Source organism: Leucoraja erinacea, chromosome 23, assembly GCF_028641065.1.
Source record: "Leucoraja erinacea ecotype New England chromosome 23, Leri_hhj_1, whole genome shotgun sequence".
In the NCBI taxonomy this organism is placed as follows: domain Eukaryota; kingdom Metazoa; phylum Chordata; class Chondrichthyes; order Rajiformes; family Rajidae; genus Leucoraja; species Leucoraja erinaceus.
In genome coordinates this window covers 14,945,465-14,972,006 of record NC_073399.1, presented here as the reverse complement: position 1 = coordinate 14,972,006, position 26,542 = coordinate 14,945,465, and the positions used below count along the sequence as shown (strand labels likewise).

General features: G+C 43.5%; 1 protein-coding gene across 3 annotated transcripts in view; it reads left to right on the top strand.

Moving 5' to 3' along the window:
- The first annotated feature begins 247 nt into the window (after positions 1–247).
- LOC129708260 (zinc transporter ZIP11-like) overlaps positions 248–26,542 on the top strand; it is a 515,212-nt gene continuing 488,917 nt past the window's right edge. For 2 of the 3 annotated variants that reach the window (XM_055653905.1, XM_055653904.1), the window contains exons 1-2: positions 248–462; positions 7,083–7,121. In XM_055653905.1, the coding sequence (XP_055509880.1) occupies positions 355–462; positions 7,083–7,121 (147 nt within the window). In that variant the 5' untranslated portion in view covers positions 248–354. Of the gene's footprint in view, positions 463–7,082; positions 7,122–22,026; positions 22,354–26,542 lie in introns of all 3 variants that reach the window. The other variant, XM_055653906.1, reaches the window with a different exon arrangement.

The following is a 26,542-nucleotide window of genomic DNA, read 5'->3' as shown; positions in this document are numbered from 1 at the left end:
AAGACGGAACTAACGTGCCCTCTTCCTGGGTGACATTGGGCAGCGAGCGATAGCAGTGGATGTGGAGTAGGGGAGGGAAGGGACTTGATGGACGTGCGCTGTGACCTATGGGAGCGCAGGGATGCTTCCAGACGGCTTCCTATTGGTCGGTGGGCGGGGTCCGGGCGGCGTGGCGGATGCGGAAGTGGACGTGAGTGGCGTCCGGTTGCCCAGGGGAGCAGCAGCAGGAGAGAGTGAGGGAGAGGGGGAAGGAGAAAAGGAGAAAAGGAAGAGGGGGAGAGAGAAGGAGGAAGAGGAAGAGAGTGAGTGGAGGAGAGCAAGAGGGGGAGAGGGTGAAGTGAGGGAGAGGGAGAGATGATTGAGGGCTGGAGCCCCGTCTGGCAGACCTTGCTCGGCACCTTCTTCACCTGGGGCCTCACCGCTGCTGGAGCTGCTCTGGTCTTCATTTTCTCACAGGGGCAGGTTGGTAACTGTGCACATCTTCTTGTGCCGATTGAATTTATCATTTTGACAGGTACATGGATAGAAGATAGACACAAAATGCTGGAGTAACTCAGCGGGACAGGCAGCATCTCTGGAGAGAGAGAGAATGGGCAACGCTTCGGAGTCAGGGTAAACCCCTTCCTTCTCTCCAGATATGCTGTCTGTCCCGCTGAGTTTCTCCATCATTTTGTGTCCATCTTCAGTTTCAAGCAGCAGCTGCAGGTCGTTCCTACAAAGGTACATGGTTCGGGCAGGTTTAGAGGAATCTGGTCCAAATGCAGACAGGTGGGACAAGTGTAGATGGGACATATAGGTCTGTATGGGCAAGTTGGGCTGAAGGGCCTGTTTCCACGCTGTGTGACTCTGTCACCCCATCCACTGCCTAAAATAACAGGATGAGAAAAAAAAGATTTTCTATTAGAAATCATTAAAGATATTTGCTCTGATTCAAAGGTTTGCACAACGTAAGGAAGGTTAATCATAAGAGTCAATGATAGGTGATGTGTAACATCAGCAACGAAACAAGGCAAATCCAACCCAATCAATGACTGCCCCATAAACTCCTCCAGCCATTTGCAAAGTGCTGGCGGTGTCATTGCAAGTTGTACTTAATTTTCTATCCTAATACCAGGATTCATTGACGGGCAACAGAGAATTGCAGATGCTGGTTTATACCAAAGAGAGACACAAAGTGCTGGAGTAACAGGCAGTATCTCTGGGGAAAAAAAGGATGGGTGAGGTTTTGGGTTGGAACCCTTCTTCAGACTCTGGATAAATTGATACTCTGCCTGGGTTTGGGTTGGGGTACGGCTTCGGACCTCATTACTGCCTCTGAAGAATTGCATTTCAGAAACAAAACCAGAAAGTGCTGGATACACTCAACAGTTTAGACCGCCTCCGCGGAAAGAGAAAGCATGAATGTTACAGGTTAAAGAGCCTTCCTCAGCTTTGTTTGAAATTGACAGCATCTGCAGTTCTTGGTTTGATTTTTCGTTCGCAGTTGAAATCACAGGAGGGGTGAGATTGGCATTGAGATATCAATGCAGAATCTGATTTGAATGATGAAAAGGGACCCATATTTACATACGTATATATCAGGGGAAGCCCTTCACAATCTTGTGCTATAATGCCCTCCATAATGTTTGGGACAAAGACCCATCATTTATTTATTTGCCTCTGTACTCCACAATTTGAGATTTGTAATGAAACAAATCACACGTGGTTAAAGTGCACATTGTCAGATTTTAATAAAGGCCATTTTATACATTTTGGTTTCACCATGTAGAAATTACAGCAGTGTTTGATAGATTTATTAATAACTTAACACCTTGCAGATGTATTTTTCCCAAGTATGCCTTTGTCACAAAGATTAAAGTCATAGTCGGCACTGTGCATGGTAGATGACATACATAGAAGTGTGAATGGTAGGAAAAACTGACAGCTGGATTTGAATACCCATGATGGACAACACCATGAATTAAAAGGTTGTGGGATTGATCAGCATTACCATCTTGGGATGGAAAGAGCAAAACAGTGGCGATTCAATGCAATGAGCTAAGGATCTACAGCAGGTTCACAGTGATGGTTAAAACATCACAAAATAGGTCAGTGTACACCAGTGGCATGGGCACTTTGCTCCTCTTTGACGTTTAAATGTATCAAGGGCACATGCATTTGGGAATGAAATGTAATGTGTGTTTATTTAGTGATCTTTTCCAGAAGTAAATAAATTTATATTCTTACATGTGTAGGAAGGAACTGCAGATGCTGGTTTAAACTGAAAATATACCCAAAAAGCTGAAATAACTCAGTGGGTCAGGCAGCATCTGGAAAATATGTGATGTTTCGGGTCAATAGTCAGTGGGAAGGGAAACAAGACATATTGTAGACGGTGATGTAGAGATATATGAAGCAAATGAATGTATATTTAAGAGGGAGTTAGATGTGGCCCTTGTGGCTAAGGGGATCAGGGGGTATGGAGAGAAGGCAGGTACGGGATACTGAGTTGGATGATCAGCCATGATCATATTGAATGGCGGTGCGGGCTTGAAGGGCCGAATGGCCTACTCCGGCACCTAATTTCTATGTTTCTATGTTTCTATGTAAGGTATGTAAAAAAGTTACTATGATAAAGGAAACGGGTCATTGTTAGCTGTGACTTAGGTGAAAATAAGTATTGGCAATGCGACTCAACAAGATGCTTTTGAAGCTGATATGACTTGGGTGGGGGAGGGATGGAGAGAGGGGGGGGATGCAAAGGTTACTTAAAGTTAGAGAAACCAATATTCATACCACTGGGTTTAAGAAGGAACTGCAGATGCTGGAGAATCGAAGGTTACACAAAAAAGCTGGAGAAACTCAGCGGGTGCAGCAGCATCTATGGAGTGAAGGAAATAGGCAACGTTTCGGGCCGAAACCCTTCTTCGTTTCACCCGCTGAGTTTCTCCAGCTTTTTTGTGTAACCTTCATACCACTGGGTTGTAAGCTGCCCAAGCAAAATATGAGGTGCTGTTCCTCCAATTTGCATTTGCCTCACTCTGACAATGGAGGAGGCCGAGGACAGAAAGGTCAGTGTGGGATTGGGAAGGGGAATTAAAGTGTTTGGCAACTGGGAAATCGGGTATGTCCAGGCGGACTGAGCAAAGTTGCTCAGCGAAACAATCGCCCAATCTACGTTTGGTCTCACTGATATATATGAATCCATATCTTGAACAACGGATACAGCAGATGAGGTTGATGGAGGTACATGAACCTCTGCTTAAACTGAAAGGACTGTTGGGGTCCCTGGTAAAGATTCGAGGGAGGAAGTATAGGGACAGGTGTTGCATCTCCTGCAGTTGCAGGGGAAGGTACCAGGGGAGGAGGTGGTTTGGGTGGAGAGGGATGAGTTAACCAGGGAGGTGCTGCATGTCCCACTGAGGTCTGTGAGATGAGAGAACATTTGGTGTGAGATGAGAGATCGTTGGTAGATTTAATCAAGTTTAGGCAATAATTTGAAATGAAAGTGGAGACTATTGCTAAAAGAAACACTAGGTAGGTCAGGCAACTTCCGTGGAATGGGAACTAATAAGGCTGATCATTGATGGTCAACATGACCTCGTGCTCACTCAATTGACTGAGTTTTTTGAGGCAGGAACGAAGAAGATTGATGTACGTAGCAGGGGCATTCATGTGTTGTCCATGTGGATTTCATGAAAGCATTTGACCACATACTGCTTGGGCAAATACTGAAGATGAACGCATCCACGGCAAGATGGCTAACAGGATACAAAATTGGCATGGCGGCAGAGGGTAGTGATGGAAGGATGCTTTTCTGGTTGTTAATCTATGGACAACGGGATTGGAGCTGAGACCCGTTGATTGTGATATGCTTGGAAATGAATGGAGGTGCGTTCATTTGTAAGCTTGTGGGTGACACAAAGGTTGGTGACATTGTGGAGAGGGACATATCAGTTTAGGGATACAATAGACTATAGTTCAAATTGAAAGTTGGGTGGAGTGTTGGATAATAATAATAAGTGGGTGGAAAACTCGCGCTAATAAACAACAATTTAATTCTGATGCATTTTGCGATGCGAAATATGAGTAAGTTAGAAACAGTAAATTACAAGGCACAAGGAATGTGTTATTTGGCATTGTGCCACAAGGGATTGGAAAACAAATCTCAAGTGTGTTGTCATTTCAGCATTTTCATGTGTTCATCTATCCTGTTGATTGAAGTTTGATGATTTGGTTTATTTATTAAGCCATCATCATACAGCGTGGAAACAGGCCCTTTGGATCAACTCGTCCATGCCCATCGAGACCAGTCCAATTTTCCCACATCTGGCCCATATCCAACTTTCCTATCCATGTAGGTTGCACAAAAAAGCTGGAGAAACTCAGCGGGTGCAGCAGCATCTATGGAGCGAAGGAAATAGGCAACGTTTCGGGCCGAAACCCTTCTTCAGACTGATCGGGGGCGGGGGTGGGCGGGGACAAGAAAGGGAAAAGGAGGAGGAGCCCGAAGGCTGGGGGATGGGAGGAGACAGCAGGGGGGCTGAGGAAGGGGAGGAGACAGCAAGGACTAACAAAATTGGGAGAATTCGATGTTCATGCCCCCGGGATGCAGACTCCCCAAACGGAATATGAGGTGCTGTTCCTCCAATTTCCGGTGCTGCTCGCTGTGGCCATGGAGGAGACCCAGGACAGAGAGGTCGGAGACGGAGTGGGAGGGGGAGTTGAAGTGCTGAGCCACCGGGAGGTCAGCTTGGTTATTGCGGACCGAGCGGAGGTGTTCGGCGAAACGATCGCCCAACCTCCGCTTGGTCTCACCGATATAGATCTGCTGACATCTAGAGCAGCGGACGCAATAGATGAGGTTGGAAGAAATGCAGGTAAACCTCTGTCGCACCTGGAACGATTGCTTGGGTCCTTATCCATGTACCTGTGCAAATGTTTTTTAAATGCTGTTATTGGCCCTGTCTCAGCTACTTCCTCTGGCAGCTTGTTTCATATACCCACTACCCTTTGTGTGAAAAGGATCACCCTTGGGTTGTTATAAAATCTTTCCCCTCTTGTCTTCTTGATTAGCATACTCTGGGGTGTGGGGAGAATGCATTTGCCCTATCTATTCGCTTGATCATTTTATACATCTCTGTACATCACCCCTCACTGTACTGCGCTCCAAATTCATAACTTTTTGAAGCACTTCACAATGGTGGATGTTAATGCGACCAGACAGTAGTCGTGGAGGCAGGTCAGCATGCTCTTCCTGGGATTCAGTACACGCGACGCTTAACTAAATTAAACCACGGCGGCGCAGTGGCAGAGGTTCTAACTTGCAGCGCTTGCAGCGCCGGAGACACGCGTATGATCCCGACTACGGGTGCTGTGTACGGAGTTTGTACGTTCTCCCCATGACCTGCGTGGGTTTTCTCCGGGAGCTCCGGTTTCCTCCCATAGTCTAAACGCATTTAGGTTTGTAGGCTAATGGGCTTTGGTACAATTGTAAAATTGTCCCTAATGTGTGTAGGGGGTTGCTGGCCGGCGCGGCCTCGGTGGGCCAAAGGGCCTGTTTCCGTCACGAGAAATATCTTCCTCCTCACAATGTATTAATCTGCAAAGCATTTGCAATAAAGTAGAATGTATTCAAAGATCAAGTAGATATAAATGATGATGATGGTGTTGTTGCTATTATGACCTGACAGTTCTTTTCGATCATCTTATGAAAACTTTCTATTGCTCATTAATAGTTTATTACAGTTGACATTTTGGCATTTTCGTATATCCCAGTATAAATTGAAGTAAACGTTTTAGCAGCTGTTTTTGAGACTTTACGACACACTTTAAGTGACAGGAAGCTTATGTTTTCTGAAATGGCGAGGCATGTTTCTCAAAACATTGTGTAGGAAGGAACTGCAGATGCTGGTTTAAACTGTTTCATAAGGACTATCTCTGGAGTGCAATAGATTTGATGAGGTTTAGTTGACTTCAGAATGTAATGAATAACTGTAGTAAAGCTTTATCTGTGATTGAATAATCAGAATTTTGGTGGAACATAGTTTTACCATCTCCTGTGAGACTACCTGATGTGTTGAGAGTATTGCATTTGTTTGTTTCTAGTGTAACTACATCTTGAGGATGGGATGAAATTGGTTTAGGGCACATGTGTGGGTGGAATTTTCCACTTTATCATAGTTTCCATTGTCTGCTGAGTGAGGATTGTCCCGGACGTTCTGTTGGGAAGGCGATGAGGGGAAATTTCTTTAGCCGGAGGGTGATGAATCTGTGGAATCCATTGCCACAGAAGGCTGTGGAGGTCAAGTCAATGGATGTTTTTATGGCAGAGATAAATATATTCTTGATTAGTATGGCTGTCAGGGATTATGGGTACAAGGCAGGAGGTTAGGAGGGAGAGATAGATCAGCCATGATTGAATGGTGGAGTAGACTTGATGGACCGAATCGCCTAATTCAGCTCCTATCACATGAACATTATATTAACCTTTCAAAAAGCGCAAACAATATTATTTTGCCAGTCTTGAGCAGTGTCCTTTTGTACTCTATGGATGGTAAATACGAGAAAGCTGTGAACTTACCAAAAACTCTGAAGGAAGAGCGCGTAAATGATTTGTTTAAGAAAGAACTGCAGCTGCTGCAAAAAAAGGTAGACAAAAATGCTGGAGAAACTCAGTGGGTGGGGCAACATCTATGGAGCGAAGGAATAGACGATGTTTCGGGTCGAGACCCTTCTTCGTTGTTAGTTTTCAGACTTTTATTTTCTCCAGACTAAGTGGGTGGAAAACTCGCGCTAATAAACAACATTTTACTCATGAGTGTAACTGATCAGTTGCGCAAGGCTAGGATTTCAAATTTGACACATGGGTGACTGTTCAGTTTTGAAGTGTGAATGAGCAAGCAAAATATATTTAGCTTTTTCAACATTATTGATCTCATTGCTGTTTGCAGGATCTTGGTGCAAATTGGCTTGTGTTTGGCTCAAAAGCATCTGAACATCAGAAGTTGATTGAAGCATTTTCAGACATTCTAAGGTCCAGAAGGATGAGGAATGTTGTATTTCTTCTCTGTGTTTTAATTTTACTCATCTTTTCTACACAGAAACAAATTCTGGATGGAAGTCTTGGTTTTGCTGCCGGGGTGAGTGTATAAAAAGACTTTCAAGCATTGTTTAAAACCTGTGATCACAGTGCAAGTCTTCTGACTGAACATTTTTGCTGGTGTAATAATTCATCTCTGTCTTTAAACAGACAAAGGGGGGGAACAGAGGGGGGAGAGAGGGGAGGGGAGGGAGAGGGGGCAGAAGAGAGGGGGGAAGAGGAGGAAGAGGGGGGAGGAGGGGGGGGTGAAAGAGAAGGGGGGAAAACAAAAGAGAGAGAGAGCGAGATAGAGAGAGTAATTGACAGAGCTCCATCTTGCAGAAATTAATTGAGGCACACCACTTCCTGGTTTTATAGTCCCTCCCTCCCCCTGCCGCCAGCGGGGGCAGCAGAGAGAATGGGGAATTATGTATAAACATTAATATCTCTGTCATTTTTCATCGACGGGAAAAATCCTCGGCTCACAGGCGGCGGAGGGGGACTCTGAGCGAGGTGGCCAAAAATGACGGGCGTAGGTGGCGCCGTTATCTCGGAAATCACAGCACAGAAGGCCAAAAGCGGTCAAGAACAGAGATTTAGTAATATATGAGATGAGAGGTGTATTATGAGAGAGTCTTTCATATGAAGAAAGACTGGATAGACTTGGCTTGTACTCGCTAGAATTTAGAATATGGAGGGGGGAATCTTATAGAAACTTACAAAATTCTTAAGGGGTTGGACAGGCTAGATGCAGGAAGATTGTTCCCGATGTTGGGAAAGTCCAGAACAAGGGGTCTCAGTTTAAGGATATGGGGGAAATCTTTTAGGACCAAGATGAGAAAAACATTTTTCACACAGAGAGTGGTGAATCTCTGGAATTCTCTGCCACAGAAGGTAGTTGAGGCCAGTTCATTGGCTATATTTAAGAGGGAGTTAGATGTGGACCTTGTGGCTAAAGGGATCAGGGGGTATGGAGAGAAGTCAGGTACAGGATACTGATTTGGATGATCAGTCATGATCATATTAAATGGCGGTGCAGGCTCGAAGGGCCGAATGGCCTACTCCTGCACCTATTTTCTATATTTCTATGTTTCTATGTAGTGGGTGAGAATGTGGACATTCAGAACTTTTGTACCGGGGTGCAAGTATCAAAGATGAGATGGCATAGTGTTAAGATGAGAGGGGCAAAGTTTAAAGGAGATGCGTGGAGCAAGTTCTTATTTAAACATAGTTGTTGGTTCCTGGGGTGGTGGTGGAGGCCGCTACGATAGTGGCTTCAAAGAGGATTTTTGATAGGCACATGCATATGGAGGGAATGGAAGCATATGGACCATATGCATGTGATTCATTTATCTTGGCATTATGTTCAGCTACAGATATTGTGCTTAGAATGGGGCTTTCCCTGTGCTGTACTGTTCTACGAAGGTGCCTAATTGCCAATCAGGCTAGGAGCACAGGTAGTTGTGAAACTACAGTATCTACCTCGAATCAACTGCTTCTATGGAAGTAAATGAGGGAAGGAGTAGGAAGAGGTGCAGATGGATGAAGTGGAGTGGTGAAGATTCATGTGTAGCACATACACTGGCCTGGACCAGTTAAGCTAAATGATCGATTAAGATCTGGAGTAAATCCATTTCCTGTACGGATCGCTGTGCTTGAAATAGTCTATTAGTGTCGAGCTCTGGGAAATTTTATGTACTGGGCTTCTCAGGAGCTGGGATAGAGTATTTCTTCATTGACTTTTACTCCTGACAAGAAATGGAGTCCAACTCCGCTTTTGAATATATATTCCTGCAGCACTTCCCTATATATTAATATGTAGTATAATTTGACAATTGCATGTGCTCTGGTGTTGTTCAAATCACATGATATTGTACATTCATTTTTTTTTATTTGATAGCATGGTGAGTTCTTAAAGTGTTAATTTTTATTGCCAATTTAATGTACATATTTCCTCGTAACCTTCTGCGAACATGCTGGTAGGAATTTTTACCAGTCTCCGTGTGTATTTGATGGCAACTATTCAAATTCTGTTATTCTCCAAGGGCAAGGGCTGATCCTTATTTAATTATTGGGAATGTTATTACATGAGGGAGTCAAGGATAAGCAGATGATATGTTTGACCTCCTCCTCCTCATGAGACCTGCACTTCCTTTGATCAGCATTTAGTTCTATTTGAATGGCAGCAGTGTTGGATATCCCTCGTATATTTATTATCCCAGGCTTTGATCCTTCACATGACAAATGGAGACTTCAGCTGAACGAGGCTTCCTCAGAAACAGTGATCAAAAAGATCCATTACACTTCTTCCCACCCTGCTTCCTGTAAGGACTCCATCCCCTACTCCCAATTCCTCCGTCTACGCCGCATCTGCTCCACGGATGAGGCGTTCCACACCAGGACATCTGAAATGTCCTCATTATTCAGGGAACGGGGGTTCCCCTCCTCCACCATAAATGAGGCTAGCACCAGGGTCTCTTCCATACCCCGCAACACTGCTCTCTCTCCCCACCCCCCCACTCGCAACAAGGGGCGAGTCCCCCTAGTCCTCACCTTTCACCCCACCAGCCATCACATACAAAAAGTAATCCTCCGTCAGTTTCGCCACCTCCAACGTGACCCCACCACTCGCCACATCTTCCCATCTCCCCCCATATCTGCATTCCGCAAAGACCGCTCCCTCCATAACTACCTTGTCAATTCTTCCCTTCCCTCTCGTACCACCCCCTCCCCGGACACTTTCCCTTGCAACCGCAAGAGATGCAACACTTGTCCCTTTACCTCCCCCCTCGACTCCGTTCAAGGACCCAAGCAATCGTTCCAGGTGCGACAGAGGTTTACCTGCATCTCTTCCAACCTCATCTATTGCGTCCGCTGCTCTAGATGTCAGCAGATCTATATCGGTGAGACCAAGCGGAGGTTGGGCGCGATCGTTTCGCCGAACACCTCCGCTCGGTCCGCAATAACCAAGCTGACCTCCCAGTGGCTCAGCACTTCAACTCCCCCTCCCACTCCGTCTCCGACCTCTCTGTCCTGGGTCTCCTCCATGGCCACAGCGAGCAGCACCGGAAATTGGAGGAACAGCGCCTCGTATTCCGTTTGGGGAGTCTGCATCCTGGGGGCATGAACATCGAATTCTCCCAATTTTGTTAGTCCTTGCTGTCTCCTCCCCTTCCTCAGTCCCCGTGCTGTCTCCTCCCATCCTCCAGCCTTCGGGCTCCTCCTCCCTTTTTCCTTTCTTGTCCCCGCCCACCCCCGCCCCCGATCAGTCTGAAGAAGGGTTTCGGCCCGAAACGTTGCCTATTTCCTTCGCTCCATAGATGCTGCTGCACCCGCTGAGTTTCTCCAGCTTTTTTGTGTACCATCAAAAAGATCCACTTTGGCAAATACTTAATATGATTATTGGTTCAACAAATCTTGTTAAAATATAAAATGCTGAGAGTTTAATATTAAAATTCGCAGTTAATATTATGCTCTGTTTTAGTTTTTAAGCTGTGGCCATACAGCGTGGAAACAGGCCCTTCCGCCCACCAAGACCGCGCCAACCAGCAGTCCCCGTGCACGAATACTATCCTACCCACTGTCCAGGGACAATTTACAATTTTTACCGAAGCCAATTAACGTACAAACCTGTACGTCTTTAGAGAGTGGGACGAAACCAGAGCACCCGCAGAAAACCCATGCAGTCACGGGGAGAATGTTCAAACTCCCTACAGACAGCGCCCGCAGTTAGGATCAACCCCGAGTCTCTGGTGCTGTGAGGCAGCAGCTCTACCGTTATGCCACCGTGCTGCTCCTGTGCCACCTGTGGGTCAAGAGTGTTTAATTGACATATGTACTGGCAACGGGACAATGCCATTCTTACTTGCTGCAGATTTACAGGCACATTAATGCAATTGCACACAAATGTGCAATGATTAATGATACAATCATTTATTAATCTGTAATATTGGGTACCATAAGGTGAGACTATAATAATGGAAACCAAAGTCCATAGTGCAACCAAAACCAAGTCCATGTTAGATCATAGTTGCTGAGGGTGGCTAATTTTGTGTCGCGTTCAAGAGCCGATTGGTTACTGGGAAGAACCTGGAGGTCATGGTTTTCAGCATAAAAGAAGTGTCTAACTGAACATGTAAATCCCCTATGCATTGGGCAAAATCGGACATAATGCAGGTGGATGCCCACTGATTGGCGTGAATGTAATGGGCTAACTGGCCTGTTTCTTTGCTGTATGCCTTTATAACTTTGAGGCAATAGGTCTATTCACAGCAACTCTGTGCCAACTAATCTAAAATGAACAGCATGAGCTGTTTAATGACATGTCATTACCGTATAAACAAATGCTTGGAAACAGAAGAAAATTGGTTCAAAATACTTTTTTTTTTTAAAGCATGTTTAAAATAGCTTTGCATCTTGAAGAGAAGGATGTGAATGACTTTGGACTTAAAACTAATTTGGTGGCACGGTGGCGTGGCAGTAGAGTTGCTGCCTTACAGTGCCAGAGACCTGGATTCAATCCTGATTACGGGTGCTGGCTGTATGGAGTTTGTACGTTCTCCCCGTGACCTGCATGGGTTTTCTCCGATGTTTTCGGTTTCCTCCCACACTCCAAAGACAGATAGGTTTGTAGGTTAATTGGCTTGGTATAAATGTTTAAAATATTTTACATTTATACCATTTATTTGGTATAAATGTAAAAAAAGTCCCTAGTGTGTGTAGGGTAGTGTTAATGTGCGGGGATTGCTGGTTGGTGCGGTCTCGGTGGACCGAAGGACCTGATCTCGCGCTGTTTTTCTAAACTAAAGCCTAGGATAGTAGAAAATACCTACTGAAGGCACTATCTACATTGCTGTGACCCGTTCTGTGATTATTATAAATTAAGTGAAGCTATCAATAAGAATCAAGTGATTATAGTTATATTAGTTAATATTTTGTTAGCTTGACAATGAAGTTGCTAATGCAATATTTTTGTTCTACAGTAGACACATGAGTCTGCCGATGTTTTAACCTTGAGCAAAAAAACTGGTGTCTAAATTTCAAACATAATTTGTTCATTTCTGTCTAGACTGCAGAGTACTCCAGCACTAGTATTTCTTTTATGCACATTGCATGTGTAAAATGTATAAATGGACTGGAGGAATAGTAGACATTATGGTTCCAATGTCAAGTCAAGTCAAGTCAAGTCAAGTTTATTTGTCACATACACATACGAGATGTGCAGTGAAATGAAAGTGGCAATGCTCGCGGAACAACAAAACAACCAAACAAATTATGAACACAATCATAACACACATATTATTTTACATAATAAATAATAGAAGGAAAAACGTTCTGTACAGTTAGTCCCTGGTGAGAAAGGCGTTTACAGTCCGAATTGCCTCTGGGAAGAAACTCCTTCTCAACCTCTCCGTTCTCACTGCATGGCAACGGAGGCGTTTGCCTGACCGTAGCGGCTGGAACAGTCCGTTGCAGGGGTGGAAGAGGTCTCTCATGATTTTGTTTGCTCTGGAGTTGCACCTCCTGTTGTATAGTTCCTGCAGGGGGGTGAGTGAAGTTCCCATAGTGCGTTCGGCCGAACGCAGTACTCTCTGCAGAGCCTTCTTGTCCTTGGCAGAGCAATTCCCGAACCAGATGGTAATGTTCCCGGACAAGATGCTTTCCACCACCGCTGCGTAGAAGCACTGGAGGATCCTCGGAGACACTCTGAATTTCCTCAATTGCCTGAGGTGGTAAAGGCGCTGCCTTGCCTTTCTCACCAGTGCTGAGGCGTGTGATGACCATGTCATATCCTCAGATGTTCAGTGCATCTAATGATAAAAAAGGCAAAACTGTTGGTGGGATCATAACTAGAAAGGGCTAATGTGTACTGAGAATTGTTATGCATGGGTTCACAAAAATAATCTTCTAAACTCTCCATGGAACATTTGCCTGCACTTGGGTTGCTGCATTCAATTCTACAGCAAAATGCAAAGTGCTTGAGGAACTCAGCAAGTCAGGCAGCATTTGTAATGGGCATGGACAGATGACATTATGGGCCCTTCTCCTTCACAAAGGGCCCCAACTTGAAACGTCGTCTGTCCTTTTTCTCCACAGATGCTGTCTGACCCGCTGAGTACCTCCAGCACTTTTGTGTTTAGCTCCCGATTCCAGCACCAAAGTTTCCTGTGTGTTCAATTCTGCTCCCTTTGAGGTAGAAAATACTTTCTGAAGACACTATCTGCATTGTTATAAATTAAGTGAAGCTATGAAAAAGAATCGAGCGATTGTAGTTACCTTGGTGAAATCAGTGACACACCATTTGGCCTTTCACAGCTGTTCTTTGAAAGAGTTTTCCAAATATCTATTAATTATTTCCTCCATTCTACTATTTATTTATTTTTTAAATGTTATTGAATCTGTTTTCATCACATTTTTATAGGTTTTAAATTTGAGCTCTGAACATCTTTGAATGTATTTATGTTTTTCCTTCCTAATGCTGCCTTTAGTTCCATTTATCTATCTGCTGAAATATATGTTGATCTTTGTAAATCAGATGCCATTTGCTCTTTAAACATACTTTTACTGTTTTATAAACCACAAATACATCTTCCATTAAAATGTATTTCAAGAATAATCTAGCTTCTCTTATTTATGCATAAAACTAAAGTCCCACGTCCCAGTCTCTTTTCCAGTATGTCTCTTCTACATGCCCTCCCTGGCATTTGTCCTAAAGTTTGCTCAATTTCTAACTATAAAGCATTGGAGGCTTACCCATTGCTTTATATAGAAGGAGCATCATTTCCTTGCTATGTTTTTTTGGCTAATGCCAAGGATCTCAAACTTTTGTTCTAAAAATGTGCGCTCTGTATTTTGGAAATAAAGTACATTCAGAGCATATCTTTCCCTATGATCATAGTACCATCTGTTCAATACATTCTCTTATATGTCAGTGCTTCTCCTGTTCTCCCAAACAATGCATCTGTGAAGTATCTCAGAGGTTGTTCTACAAAGCCCAACCCCTGGGGGTCTGGGAAGGTGCTTGGTTTATGTCAATAGACGCAGGAGTTGGCCATTTGGCCCTCTGAGCCAGGACAGCCATTCAATGTGATCATGGCTGATCATCCCCAATCAGTACCCCATTCCTGCCTTGTCCCCATATCACCTGACTCCGCTATCTTTAAGAGCTGCTCCTTTGGACACTGTTAATCTTCTTGTGTGCTTGTTTGTCTCTTCATTGATACAACTACATCGATAGATGCTCCTGAACACATCATCAGTGATGTAACCTAGGGTCATTGGGTGTTTCGAGTCTTTCAACATCAGACACCCTCACCCAGGCGACCCAGCCGTGGTTGATCAGACCACGACGTGTTCAGGTGGCATTCGCTCCTCCCCATGGACCTCCTCTCCTGATCCAGGGCCATCTTGATGCCTTCTCCGCTGCCTCTGTGGTGTTCTTGATGGCCCTTCTCCTTGCCACTCTGTTGATGCCCAGTGCATTCAAGGCTTTGTAGAGCGATTGCCCTGCAAAACCTCTGCAACCAACCTCGATCGGCATACACCTTGCTTTCCAGCCCTGCTTGCGGCAGTCTATGACCAGCTCTTCATACTTGGCCATCTTCCTCTCGTGGGCCTCCTCCAGACGGTCCTCCCACGGCACTGTCAGTTCCAATAAGATGATGTTTTTGGTCGCCTCTGAGACCAGGAGGATATCTGGCCTCAGGGTGGTCGTGGCAATGTGCTGTGGAAACTTCAGCTGTTTCACCAGGTCTACGGAAAGCTGCCAGTCCTGCGCAGTCGCCAGGATTCCTGACTGATCCCTGGCTGCTGTGGTTCTTGGCAGCTGCACTCCGGCCTTCACGAAGGTGATCATCTGGGTGGTGGGGCATTCTCATCTGCAGCTGCAGATTCCCATGCTGATGGCTTCTGCAATGGGTTTGAGAACCTGGTCGTGACGCCATGTGTACCGGCCCTGCCCAAGAGACTTTGGGCACCAGCTCAGGGTGTGTTCCAACGTCCCCTTGCCTGAGCATTGCGGGCAATCTGGAGATTCCGCTTTGCCCCAGATGAAGAGGTTCGATAGGCTGGGCAGGACATCATACACTGCCTGGACCAGTAACTTAATGCAGTTATGTATAGTTAAATTCTATGCTCTCTGTTCCAGCATCAATTTAACACTTTATTTAATTAATATTACTCTTCTCCACCCAAGGCTATATATTTGATCATGCATTTAATTTTGCAAATATCTCTCCATTTCTTTTTTTCGATTTTTTTTCTCCTCGTAGATTATGTGTGAGTTGTCTGAAATGTATGCTCTATATGCACATTAATATCAAGAGCAATGATCCAAATCCAGGGAAATACAATTTCTTGCATTCTTAAAAAAAGCCCTTAATGTAACTTGAGGAAAACTCAAAGTACTGTAAGAAATCAGTGGGTCAGGCAGCATCTGTAGGGGGAATGGAAAGCTGACATTTCAACATAACTTCCTGCTTATTGCTTCTCAGTCAATTTTATATACCTGTCAACTGTTCTGTTCATTTTATGCTCTAATTTGTCATATAGTGTTTTGTGAAATGTCTTCTGGAAGTGTGTGAGCACACAATCTTCTGTTTGGTGATCCAAAAACTTGGCTAAGTCGGTAAAACATGAATTGCATTTACAGTAAATAAGAGTTAATATTCCTGTCAATTACCTTTTTGTCAGAATGAGGAAAGTTTGGAGATTAAGCATGTTTTAAATTGCAGAGGTTGGAGGGGAAGAGAGAATCAAGGGAATGTCCATGATGGGAACAAGTCTGAGACACTGGCTGATATAGAAGATGATGGTAGGTACACAAAAATGCTGGAGAAACTCAGCGGGTGCAGCAGCATCTATGGAGCGAAGGAAATAGGCGACGTTTCGGGCCGAAACCCTTCTTCAGACTGATGGGGGGTGGGGGGGAGAAGGAAGGAAAAAGGGAGGAGGAGGAGCCCGAGAGTGGGGGGATGGGAGGAGACAGCTCGAGGGTTAAGGAAGGAGAGGAGACAGCAAGGGCTAGCAAAATTGGGAGAATTCATCGTTCATGCCATCCGGACGCAAGCAACCCAGGCGGAATATGAGGTGCTGTTCCTCCAATTTCCGGTGTCGAAGATGATGGTGTTGGCTGAGAGAAAGTGGTGAAACCTTACTAATCACATATAATCCAGATGATTTAGATTCTGGTTAAAGCACAAGAGATTTATTTCCAAAATACAGTGAGAACTTGAGGAGCTCTTATCTACTCAGTGTGGTGAGTACTTGGAATGCATTGCTAGAGAGAGTGCAGGTAACAGTTGTTTGCAGCTTTTACAAGATATCTAGCTTGAATAATCATGGAATGGAAGGCTACAAGTCAACTACTGCAAAGTGGGATCAATAGAGGTGGGTGCCCATTGTAGGCATGGACATGGTGGGCCGAATAGCCTATTTCTGTGCTGGATGACTCAATGACTTTTAATCTGTTCGAAGGAGGTATAAACAGATGAGTAACAATGTTGGAGATGTAGATGAATGAAGGGAGAATGGAATACAATATTGGAGATTGGGATACAAAAAACATAGCGCTGACAGAATTCTGAACCAGAATGCTCGACAGCCAGGTCAGACAGGAGCGGTTGATGCTCCAGTCTTGCTACTCTGCCAACTTTTATGATTGCTTTGAACTGAAAAGGCTAATTTGATGCAAACTGGAAAGGCCACATTGCACCAAGGAAACTGCGTGAGGGCATGAGGAATGAGTTGGCTAAGATCAATTGAAAAGAAAGACGTGATGGTGGATAAACAATGACAAAAATTAAAGGAGTAATGCAGAAATTGTGTCAAAACAAGATTAAAAGCAATGTAACTTTGGCTAACAAAAAAAAGTTAAAGACACAGTCAGATCTGACGCATAAAAGTTGCCAGAAGAGTAGCATGCCTGAGGTTGGAAACAGATTAAGATTCAACAAAAAAAGGTCAAGTCTTTGATGAAGAGAATGAAAACAAATGTAAGTCCCTTACAGGCAAGAACATAAAGATTAATAATAGGAAATAAACAGTTGAGCAATTACACAAATACTTTAGTCCTAAGTTTACGGAAGTAGACAGAAATGACTTTCCAAAATTACTGGGGAAGCAAGAATCCAATAAAAAGGATGGAAGTGAAGGAAATTTGTATTGTCTTTGAATAAAAAAGGAAAAAATTAATAGGAATTGCAGATAAATAACTGGGATCTATTCATTTGCATTCTAGTGTATCAAAAGATATAGGCATAGAAACTGAAGAATGACACAAAAACCTGGAGTAACTCAGCGGGTCGGGCAGCATCTCTGGAGAAAAGGAATATTTGACGTTTTGGCCGAGATCCTTTTTAGATCCTTTGTCTGAAGAAGGATCTTGACCCGAAATGTCACCTATTCCTTTTCTCCAGAGATCCTGTCTGACCCGCTGAGTTACTCCAGCTTTTTGTGTCCATCTTCGGTTTAAACTAGCATCCCAGACATAGAAACTATTGTTTGTTGTTACCTTCAAAGCTTCTGTGCATTATGGAATAGTTTGGTGGATTTGAGGGTGATAAATGTAACCTTGCGATTTAAATAAGTGGAGAGAGGAAAAACAGGGTGCTGCAGACCAGTTAGTATAACAATACCAACTGGGAAAATACCAGGGCGAATGTGATAACACCTTTGCACCTATGTTTTTGGGCTGCTTATCTTTCTTAAATTGTTGAATTCAATATTGAGTCCTAAGGAGTGTGACATTTCTGGTTGGAAGATGGGGTGCTCTTCCTCAAGTTCATGTTGGGCTTTATTGGAGCAGGCCAGGAGGCCAAAATATGTCAGGGTGGGCATGGGATGAAGAATTGGTGATGGGAAACGGGAATATTAGACTCTTCCTTGTGGACAGAATAGAGGTGTTCTGCAAAGTGATCTGCCAATATACATTTAGTTTCCCTAATGTAGAGGAGACATTATGGAGACTAAATTGGACGGAAAGCTTCAGCTCCAAGAAGTGCTGGGGTCCTTGGATACTGGAAGGGGAAGAGGTAATACGACAAATAGTGCATTTCCCAAGTTTATGTTGAAAGCTGCTGTTTGAATAGATGTTGATTTGAAAAGTAAATTTGGGAGCCATGGAGGGAACAATCCTTTTGGAACACCGGGAGGGGAAGATGTCACTGGTGACGCTATTGACATAGAAACGTACTGCACATAACGGGCCCTTTAGGCCCAATTTGTCCAAGCCCTCCATGATGTCTATCTGCGTTAATCCCATTTGCCTGTATTAGGCCTGTTTCCCTCTACACCTTTCCTATCCAAGTACCTGTCTAGATGCTATTTAAGCATTTTAATTTTATCTGCCTGCATCACATCCTCTGGCAGCTTGTTCGAGATATTCACCACCCTCTGTGCAAAAAAACTTGCCCCTCAGATCTCTGCTTAAATTCCTCCCCATTCACCTTAAACCTGTGCTCTCTATTTCCAGACCCCTGCACTGAGGAAAAAAAATCCTCTATTCTTTCTATGCCCTCATAATTTTATTAACCTCTATAAACTTCTATTCCTGGTTTTATTCTATTTTAAATATTTTATTTGATTGCTTTTAATTTTGTAATTATTTTATCTGAATAATCTAATAATCGTTTTACATCTAAATGTCATTTCATATGTGTTTTTCCAATGCTTATAATGTTTTATGTAAAGCACTTTGAATTACCTTGTTGTTGAAAGGTGCTATACAAATAAACTTGCCTTGCCTTGCCTAAAGTTGCCCCTCTGCCTCTTGTGTTCCAGTGAGAATAAACCCAGCCTATCTAATCGCCCTTTCTAACGATCCATTCCATAGCACAGGCTATTCCCGACATTCTCTCCATCCCATCCACTCCCCTGCCATATCAAACTTGCAATTTCTAACCTTTTCTGGTTCTGAAGAATGGTTATCGACTTCGAATGTTAAGTTCTGTTCCACTCCCCATAGGTGCTCTGACCTTTTCAGTATCCCTTGCATTTTCAATTTCACATTTTGGATTTGCAACATCTGCAGTTTTTACTTTTTGATGTTTGAAATTAATGTTTCCTTCAGTGCCCGAGGATAGATCGCATTTAGATTTTACTTTGCTACTTTGAACATTAGTAAAATGTATTGCCATCTCCTTCATGTTGCTTTGACAGTCATTGTTAGTGCAGACAGGTGTAGAATACTCATTCAATACTGCAAGTGTACTTTCCGTTTCCATAAGATTTGCTAAGCACCTAAGCAGCCCTGAGTGTGTTCTCGCTGCCCTTTCACCATTGTGTTCAGCTTTTGTTGGTGGTGAATTTATCTTTCTCGCCCGTCCCTCCTCGTGTGTATCTATACTGAGGGAATGCTTTTGATGTGTTCACTTTTATCTTTGTGCGTCCAGAAATTCTCCAAGGATTATAGTTTCCAAATGAAAGAATGATTAGAAGAGTGCCAACTGATAACACTGAAAGAATTTGGATGAAAAGCACATCCTGTGGATGTGATGGAAGACTAGCTAGCTACTAGGAAATACCCCTCAGTGTAGGTGGGAGGCAGGAGATTTGTGGGGAGCTTATGGGCATACAAGCGAAAATAGGCCACTGGGAAATGGGCGAAGGAATGGAACTGATGGGAATCTCTAAATGCCAGCATAGATTAGATGGACAGAATGGCATTCTATGTGGTAAGGAAATATGGATATGAAATATACAAGCAAACACTGTTTAGATTAAAACTATTACATTATCTTAAATTTTATACATAAACTTGACAACAAAATGAAAATTTGAGGTTATACTTAAGTCAAAAGGCCAATCGATACACAAGACTTTTTTGTGTGTGTGGAATGGAGGCTTTACTGACTAGGATGTTTGTATCGAGGCCCATCATAAACCGTTTCACCTGAGACATTGATTGTAGGTTTTCTTGACGTGTCCCTGAACTAACAAGGAATTCTAATCTCTAGATAAAAGGAATGACCCCACTTTGCGCGCAACAACTTTGCGTGTCCACGCAAATTATAAAGTAATTTAAGCTAATGTCATCGATTAATGGTTAAATAAGGTTTCAGCTAATTTATCTCTGTTTCCAAGAATTCCATGGGGTCTTTTCCACCTATCTGAGTGAGAAGTTGAGTCTCTTGGTTCATAGACAAAACGCTGGAGCAACTCAGCAGGTCAGACAGCATCTCTGGAGAAAGGGAATAGGTGACGTTTTGGGTTGAATGAAGAAGGGTTTTTCTTCAGAAGAGTTTCAACCCGAAATGTCACCTATTCCTTTTCTCCAGGGATGCTGCCTGACCCAGTGAGTTGCACCAGCATTTTGTGTCTATTTTTGGTGTAAACCAGCATATGCAGCTCCTTCCTACACATTTTGGTTCATTGTCTCCTGAAAAGTGGCACCTCTGACAGTGTACCACGTCGTCAGCAAGTTTCAGCAGAGGCATTGAACTGCAGCTTCATCTACTCTGTAGTATTGCCCAGATTGCCTTCAATTTTAAAGTCTCTTCTCCAAGTGGGAATTGGTGCTTGGGTAATTTATTTGTTTTAAACCTGAGGCTTTTTAGCCAAGTGGCTGAGAGGATGTGGGCCAAAGATTGGTATGTGGCATTACACAAAATTCACAATGATTCCATTGAATGACAAAACAGGCTTGAGGTGCCAGATTGCCATCTTCTGTTTAGGGCTCCTATGTTTAGTGCCATGCCAAGTTTGGGAAGAATTGTGGCAAATGCAACAACATAATAGAGGATCTGCAGCAAACCTTGGAGGTTAAGGTTAAGGCAGCTCAGTGGCGCAGCTGGTAGGGTACCAGAGTCCTGGGTTCAATCCTGACCTTGGGTACAATCTGTGCGGATGTACATTCTCCCTGTGACCGCGTGGGTTTTCTCAGAATGCTCTTGGTTCCTCCCACATCCCAAAGACATGCGGGTTTGTAGCCTAATTCTGTAAACCTCTGTAGGGCGTGGAGGCAAAAGTGGGACAACAGAACGATAATGAACGGGTGAACAATCTTCGGGGTAGACTTGGTGGGCCAAAAAGCCTGTTCCATGCTGCATCGCTAAATTAAACTAGAGTAACTTTTATTTGAAGTCACAGAGGACATTTTTCAGCATGTGAAAATGGAGTGAAGAGATATGAATCGCGTGCTGGCAGAGGAGATTAGTTTAACCTGACATCATGTTCAGCATGTACACTGTGGCCAAGAGGGCCTGTTCCTCTACTGTACTCTTCTATGTTCCATGATTTTTGTCTAACCAAGAGCCTTGAGTGAAACTTTAAACCCCAACCTTCTGACTCGCGAGGCAAGAGTGGACCCAACTCAACCAGGGCTTAAAATAGAGCCTTTTCCTGTGTCTGCGTCAGTAGCAGTGAAGTAATTTATTCCTGGAGGGTTCCTATGTTCATTACCATTGCCAACTTGGGGAAGAACTGTGGCAAATGACCTCAACCGACAGTTGAGCAAACCTCAGAGGTTGATATGACTTTCAGTTGAAATGGCACATTTTTTGTTGTTGTTTTAGGGCCGGGCTGTGCCTTAGTTAACATCAGTGCTCATTTTTTGAGATTCTCTATGGTGATAACCTCAGCAGATCCAATATTTGTTCAGAGAGGTCATTAAAATGACTTGCATAGGTAACCATTTAGCCTTCTCTTGTTGGGAGTGCTCAGATTAATGGAAACAGTTGGCAAGCCAGTCTGCATCTGAAAGGGGAACAAGTTAAATATTTCAAGTAGCAGCCTTTTGGACCTCTCGTAATTTTGTGTGTCAGATTGCTTGATTTCGGCATTTGCTGTTCTTCAGGACTTGAAGGCTCCTCTATGTTACAATATTTTGAGTGCCTGGTGCAGTAAGCTTGTATCTAGTTTATGTATTCATCTAAATTTTGCAATTGCAAAGAAAGCACCTCAATGCCTCTAATTCTTAGAAGATTCAGGAGATTCAGTATGACGCTGAAAACTCTGTCACACTTCTACAGGTCTATGGTAGAGACTGGTTGCATCGCGGCCTGGTTCAGTAACTCGGGAGTGAAGAAGGCTGCAGCAAGTGGTAGACATTGCCTGATCCATCACGGGTTCTGACCTCCCCACCATCGGAGGGATCTACAGAAGGCGCTACCTCAAGAAGGCAGCTAATATAATCAAATATGTAGACGACCCTGGCTACGCTCTCGGCTTGCAACTATCATCAGGAAGAAGTTACAGAACCACTGGGACCTTCACTTCAAGAATAGTTTCTTCCTTCTGTAACATTCTGGCTCGTGAACACTTCACAACACTAACTTCAACCTACCTCAGGAGCTACAGTATGATCCATTTTGTGTTTGTTACACTACAAACCTTGGTTTTGCACTATTATGATCTGGTTACTTAGTATTACTGAAGATTAATTTATCGTGCAATTATTTTTTGGTATAATTGATTATTATATTTATTTGTGTATTATTGGGTTAATTGGGCCAGCAAAGCTGCAGTAAGTAAGAATGTAATTTGTTCTGTTGCTGGTACAAATGCCAATTAAACACTCTTGACAATTGGACTTGAATGTTCAGTTGAATTCATGTCAGGATTTTATGTGACCTCAAGTTTCACTTAGACATTAAAGTTTGTCTGGCAGGGAGCTGGACCATTATCTCATATACAGGAGTTTGAATTGCACCTTAACAATTGGGAATTAGGTTGTAATATTAAAAAAATATATCAGAAATCAAAGAAAACATTAGCCATGGGAAAATAAATTTTGAAATGACTGAATTGTTACATGGCCCACTTAAGTCATCACTGTTTTTTGGGAAATGAAATTTGTGGTCTTGCCAGTCACTTCCACATCTCCTGAGCTAATGAATTGAAAATGGGAAGTATTCATGATTTTTCTGTCCATTTTTGCTCTCCTGTCTTTTGTTTTATAAAACCTCTTTGATCCACATAGCATTCAAAAAAAAAAAATTCTTAAACAATTTGCAGTGTCACTGTAGGTCAGGTGAAAGATTATTGTGTTTGAAGCAGCAGCTGAGGTTAAATTTAGAACAAGTTGCTACTAAATTCTTATCATGATGAGCACGGTAGAAGGAGAGGCCAGGACAAACTGTACAATAGATATGATGTTCCATTTGAGAAGCATGAAGTAAGCGTGCATTTTGAAAATTGCAATCTTGAGTGTCATCGAAACGAGGAGCTGCAAATGCTGGTTTAGAAAAAAATGGACAAAGTGCTCAGTGCAAAGTAACTCAGCCGTTCAGACAGTATCGTTGGAGAACTTAAATAGATGACATTTCATCTTTTCTGGAACATCACCTATCCATGTTCTTCAAGGATGCTGCCTGACCCACTGAGTCACTCCAGCACTATATGTCCATTTAGAAAACCTCTGTGATCTTAACATTGTGTATAATGCATGTATTAATATTAATACTAATAGGGTTCAGCAGTCACCTGCATCCAAGTGAATGGTTGATCTGGGAACAGTGGGATACATTATAGACTACACTAAAAAGTTGACCTGAGGATTTGGCAAGGGGGGGGGGGGGTAGTTCGGAGGGCCACCGTATCATAGAGGGACCATCAAGTCAACTCAAGTTTATTCGTCCCATACAAATACGAGATGTGCAGTGAAATGAAAAGTGGCAATGCTTGCGGATTGTGCAAAAAAACTATTAAACAGAATGGAACAGAATCACATATTCACATATTACATATTTGTGGGAGGAAAATAAAGAAAAAACAGCAATTTTAAATAGACACAACACAACAGTAAATTGGTACAGTAAAGTTAGTCCCTGGTGAGATAGGAGTTTACAGTCCTAATGGCCTCTGGGAAGAAACTCCTTCTCATCCTCTCCGTTTTCACAGCATGGCAATGGAGGCGTTTGCCTGACCGTAGCAGCTGGAACAGTCTGTTGCTGGGGTGGAAGTGGTCTCCCATGATCTTGTTGGCTCTGGAGTTGCACCTTCCGGTCCTGTGCTCAGGGTGAGGGACTTTGATGTATTTCTTCCCATCTTGACTACCTGGGGCCCAGCGGTGAGAAAGTCCATGACCCAGGCACACGGGGGTGTTGAGCATAATTTCCAGCAGCTTCTCAGCTAGTCTGATGGGGACTATTGTGTTGAAGGCTGAACTGAAGTCTATGAACAGCATTCTCACATAGCCCCCCCCCCCCCTCTGCCCCTCTGGCTGTCAAGGTGAGAGAGAACGGTGTGCAGAACCTGGGAGACCGCATCGTCCGTGGATCTATTTGGACGGTATGCAAATTGTAGCGGGTCCATGTTGCGAGGGAGGAAGGCACAGATGTGTTTCTTCACCAGCCTCTCAAATCATTTCATTTCATCGGACGGTAGTCATTCAGACAAGCTGGGGAGGCATTTTTTGGTACAGGTACAATGATAGATCTTTTGAAGCAGGCAGGGACCACGGTCTTGACCAGGGAGAGGTTGAATAGTGTAGTGAGCACCGGAACTAACTATAGCAGAAGACTTAAGTACTCGCCCCGAGATGCCATCTGGGCCTACAGTTTTCCTCGTGTTCACATGTGTCAGAGCCCTCCTCACGTCGTGCTCGGACAACGAGAATGTGTGGACATCCCCAGCGATGGACCTCCCTTCAGCTTCGATAGCCAGCACGCTGGCGGTGTTGTCATTAGCCGGCAAACCTGGGGTGACGTTGCCCGTCTCAAAACGAGCGTAGAAGGAGTGTAATGAGTACTTTGTAACTGTTGGCGACAGATACGTGGCGACTTTGCATACTTTATGCATTGAAGTTGCTGTATTGGCTGCTAATTGCATGAGAAACATTGTAAATGAATGCAAGCCTTTTCCTTCACTCCCAGACTATATTAGCAAATCTTACATTCAATATGAGTTTGTACAAAATCAAATCTTTCAACTGGATTATAATATCCAGATCTCCAGTTTGTGTAGCAGCTCTGTAATGCTGTCCAGGTAGTGCTTCGTGGATTAGTCTACCGTTTACAGATCTAGGACACCAAACACTGACAAAATGCTGGTTTGTTTACTCAAAGCAGTGAAACCCAGTCCAAGTTCTGTCAAGTAACATAAATCACACCAACATTTTCCATTCTTTCATTTTCTAACTAACTAAGTGGCTGCAAATCATATTTTTATATATTTTTGTGCAAATATGCCATTTCTTCATTCGTGAATGGCTGATCTGAAAACAGTACTGTGGGAAAATTACTGGATAATGGTCTGAAGAGGGGTCCTGACCCGAAACATGCTGCCTGACCTGCTGAGTTACTCCAGCACTTTGTGCCTATCTTTGGTATAAAACAGCATCTGCAGTTTTTTGTTTCTGCTTATTGCTGGATATGTTGTTTGGGCAATGATGGTACATACGTTCTGAAAAAACAACCAAGCAAATTTATATGCACACTTGTACAAGTAAATTAATAGCTGTGATTTTATACTGAAATTGTGTGTGAAAATTTGGATGGAGGCGTATGCAAGTAATATGCCCATCATGATTTGTCCTGTTTTTTGTTTGCTTGCAGTTATTTCCCCCAGTCTCCTTACTACAGTCAGTCTGGCTCCTGATCCGAAACATCATCACCTATTTTTCTCCAGATTGCTGCCTGAATCCCTCTAGAATTCTTGATGACCATCTTAGCCTAGGATCATCTTGGCCTAATCCAAACATAGGAGCAGGGGTAAATGAACGTCAAAAACATCAATGCCATGATTTATTTTTGTTTAGATTGGCAATACAACATGGAAACGGGCACTTCAGCCCACCGTGTCTACACTGGCCATCAATCACCCATTCACAATAGTTGTATGTTATCCCACTTCCGGGTCCACTACCCTATACACTAGGGACAATTTACAGAGGCCAGATATGCTACATCTCGCACGTCTTTGGGCTGTGGGAAGAAACCCGCGCAGTCACAGGGAGAGCGTGCACACTCCTCACAGGCATCACCTGAGGTCAAGGTCAAACCCGGGACACTGGCACAGTGAGGCAACAGCTTTGCCAGCTGCGCCAATCTGCCATCCTAAATCTGAAAAAAAAAACATGTTGAAAAAGATCTTGAGGGACCAAATGGCTCATCACTCCTACAGAAACAGAAAATGCTGCAAACACTCAACAGACCAGGCAGCATCTGTAAAAAGAGAAACAGTTAAAGTTTCAGGTACATGTCCCTTAAACTTTAACTGTTTCACAACTGGTGAAAAAGGAGAAACTTGTGTAGGAAGAAACCGCAGATGCTGGTTTACACCGAAGAGAGACATAAAATGTCGGAGTAATTTAGCGAGACGGGCACCATCTCTGGAAAGAAGGAATGGGTGACTGGAGAGAAGGAACGTCTGAAGAAAGGTCTCGACCGGAAACATCACCCATTCCTTCTCCGTGGAGATGCTGCCTGTCCTGCTGAGTTATTCCACCATTTTGTGTCCATCAAAGAGTGAAAATTGTTTGCTAACCAATTTTTTGCTTAGATTCCAACATCTGCAGTCGTTTGTGTCTTCCTGAAACATGAATTG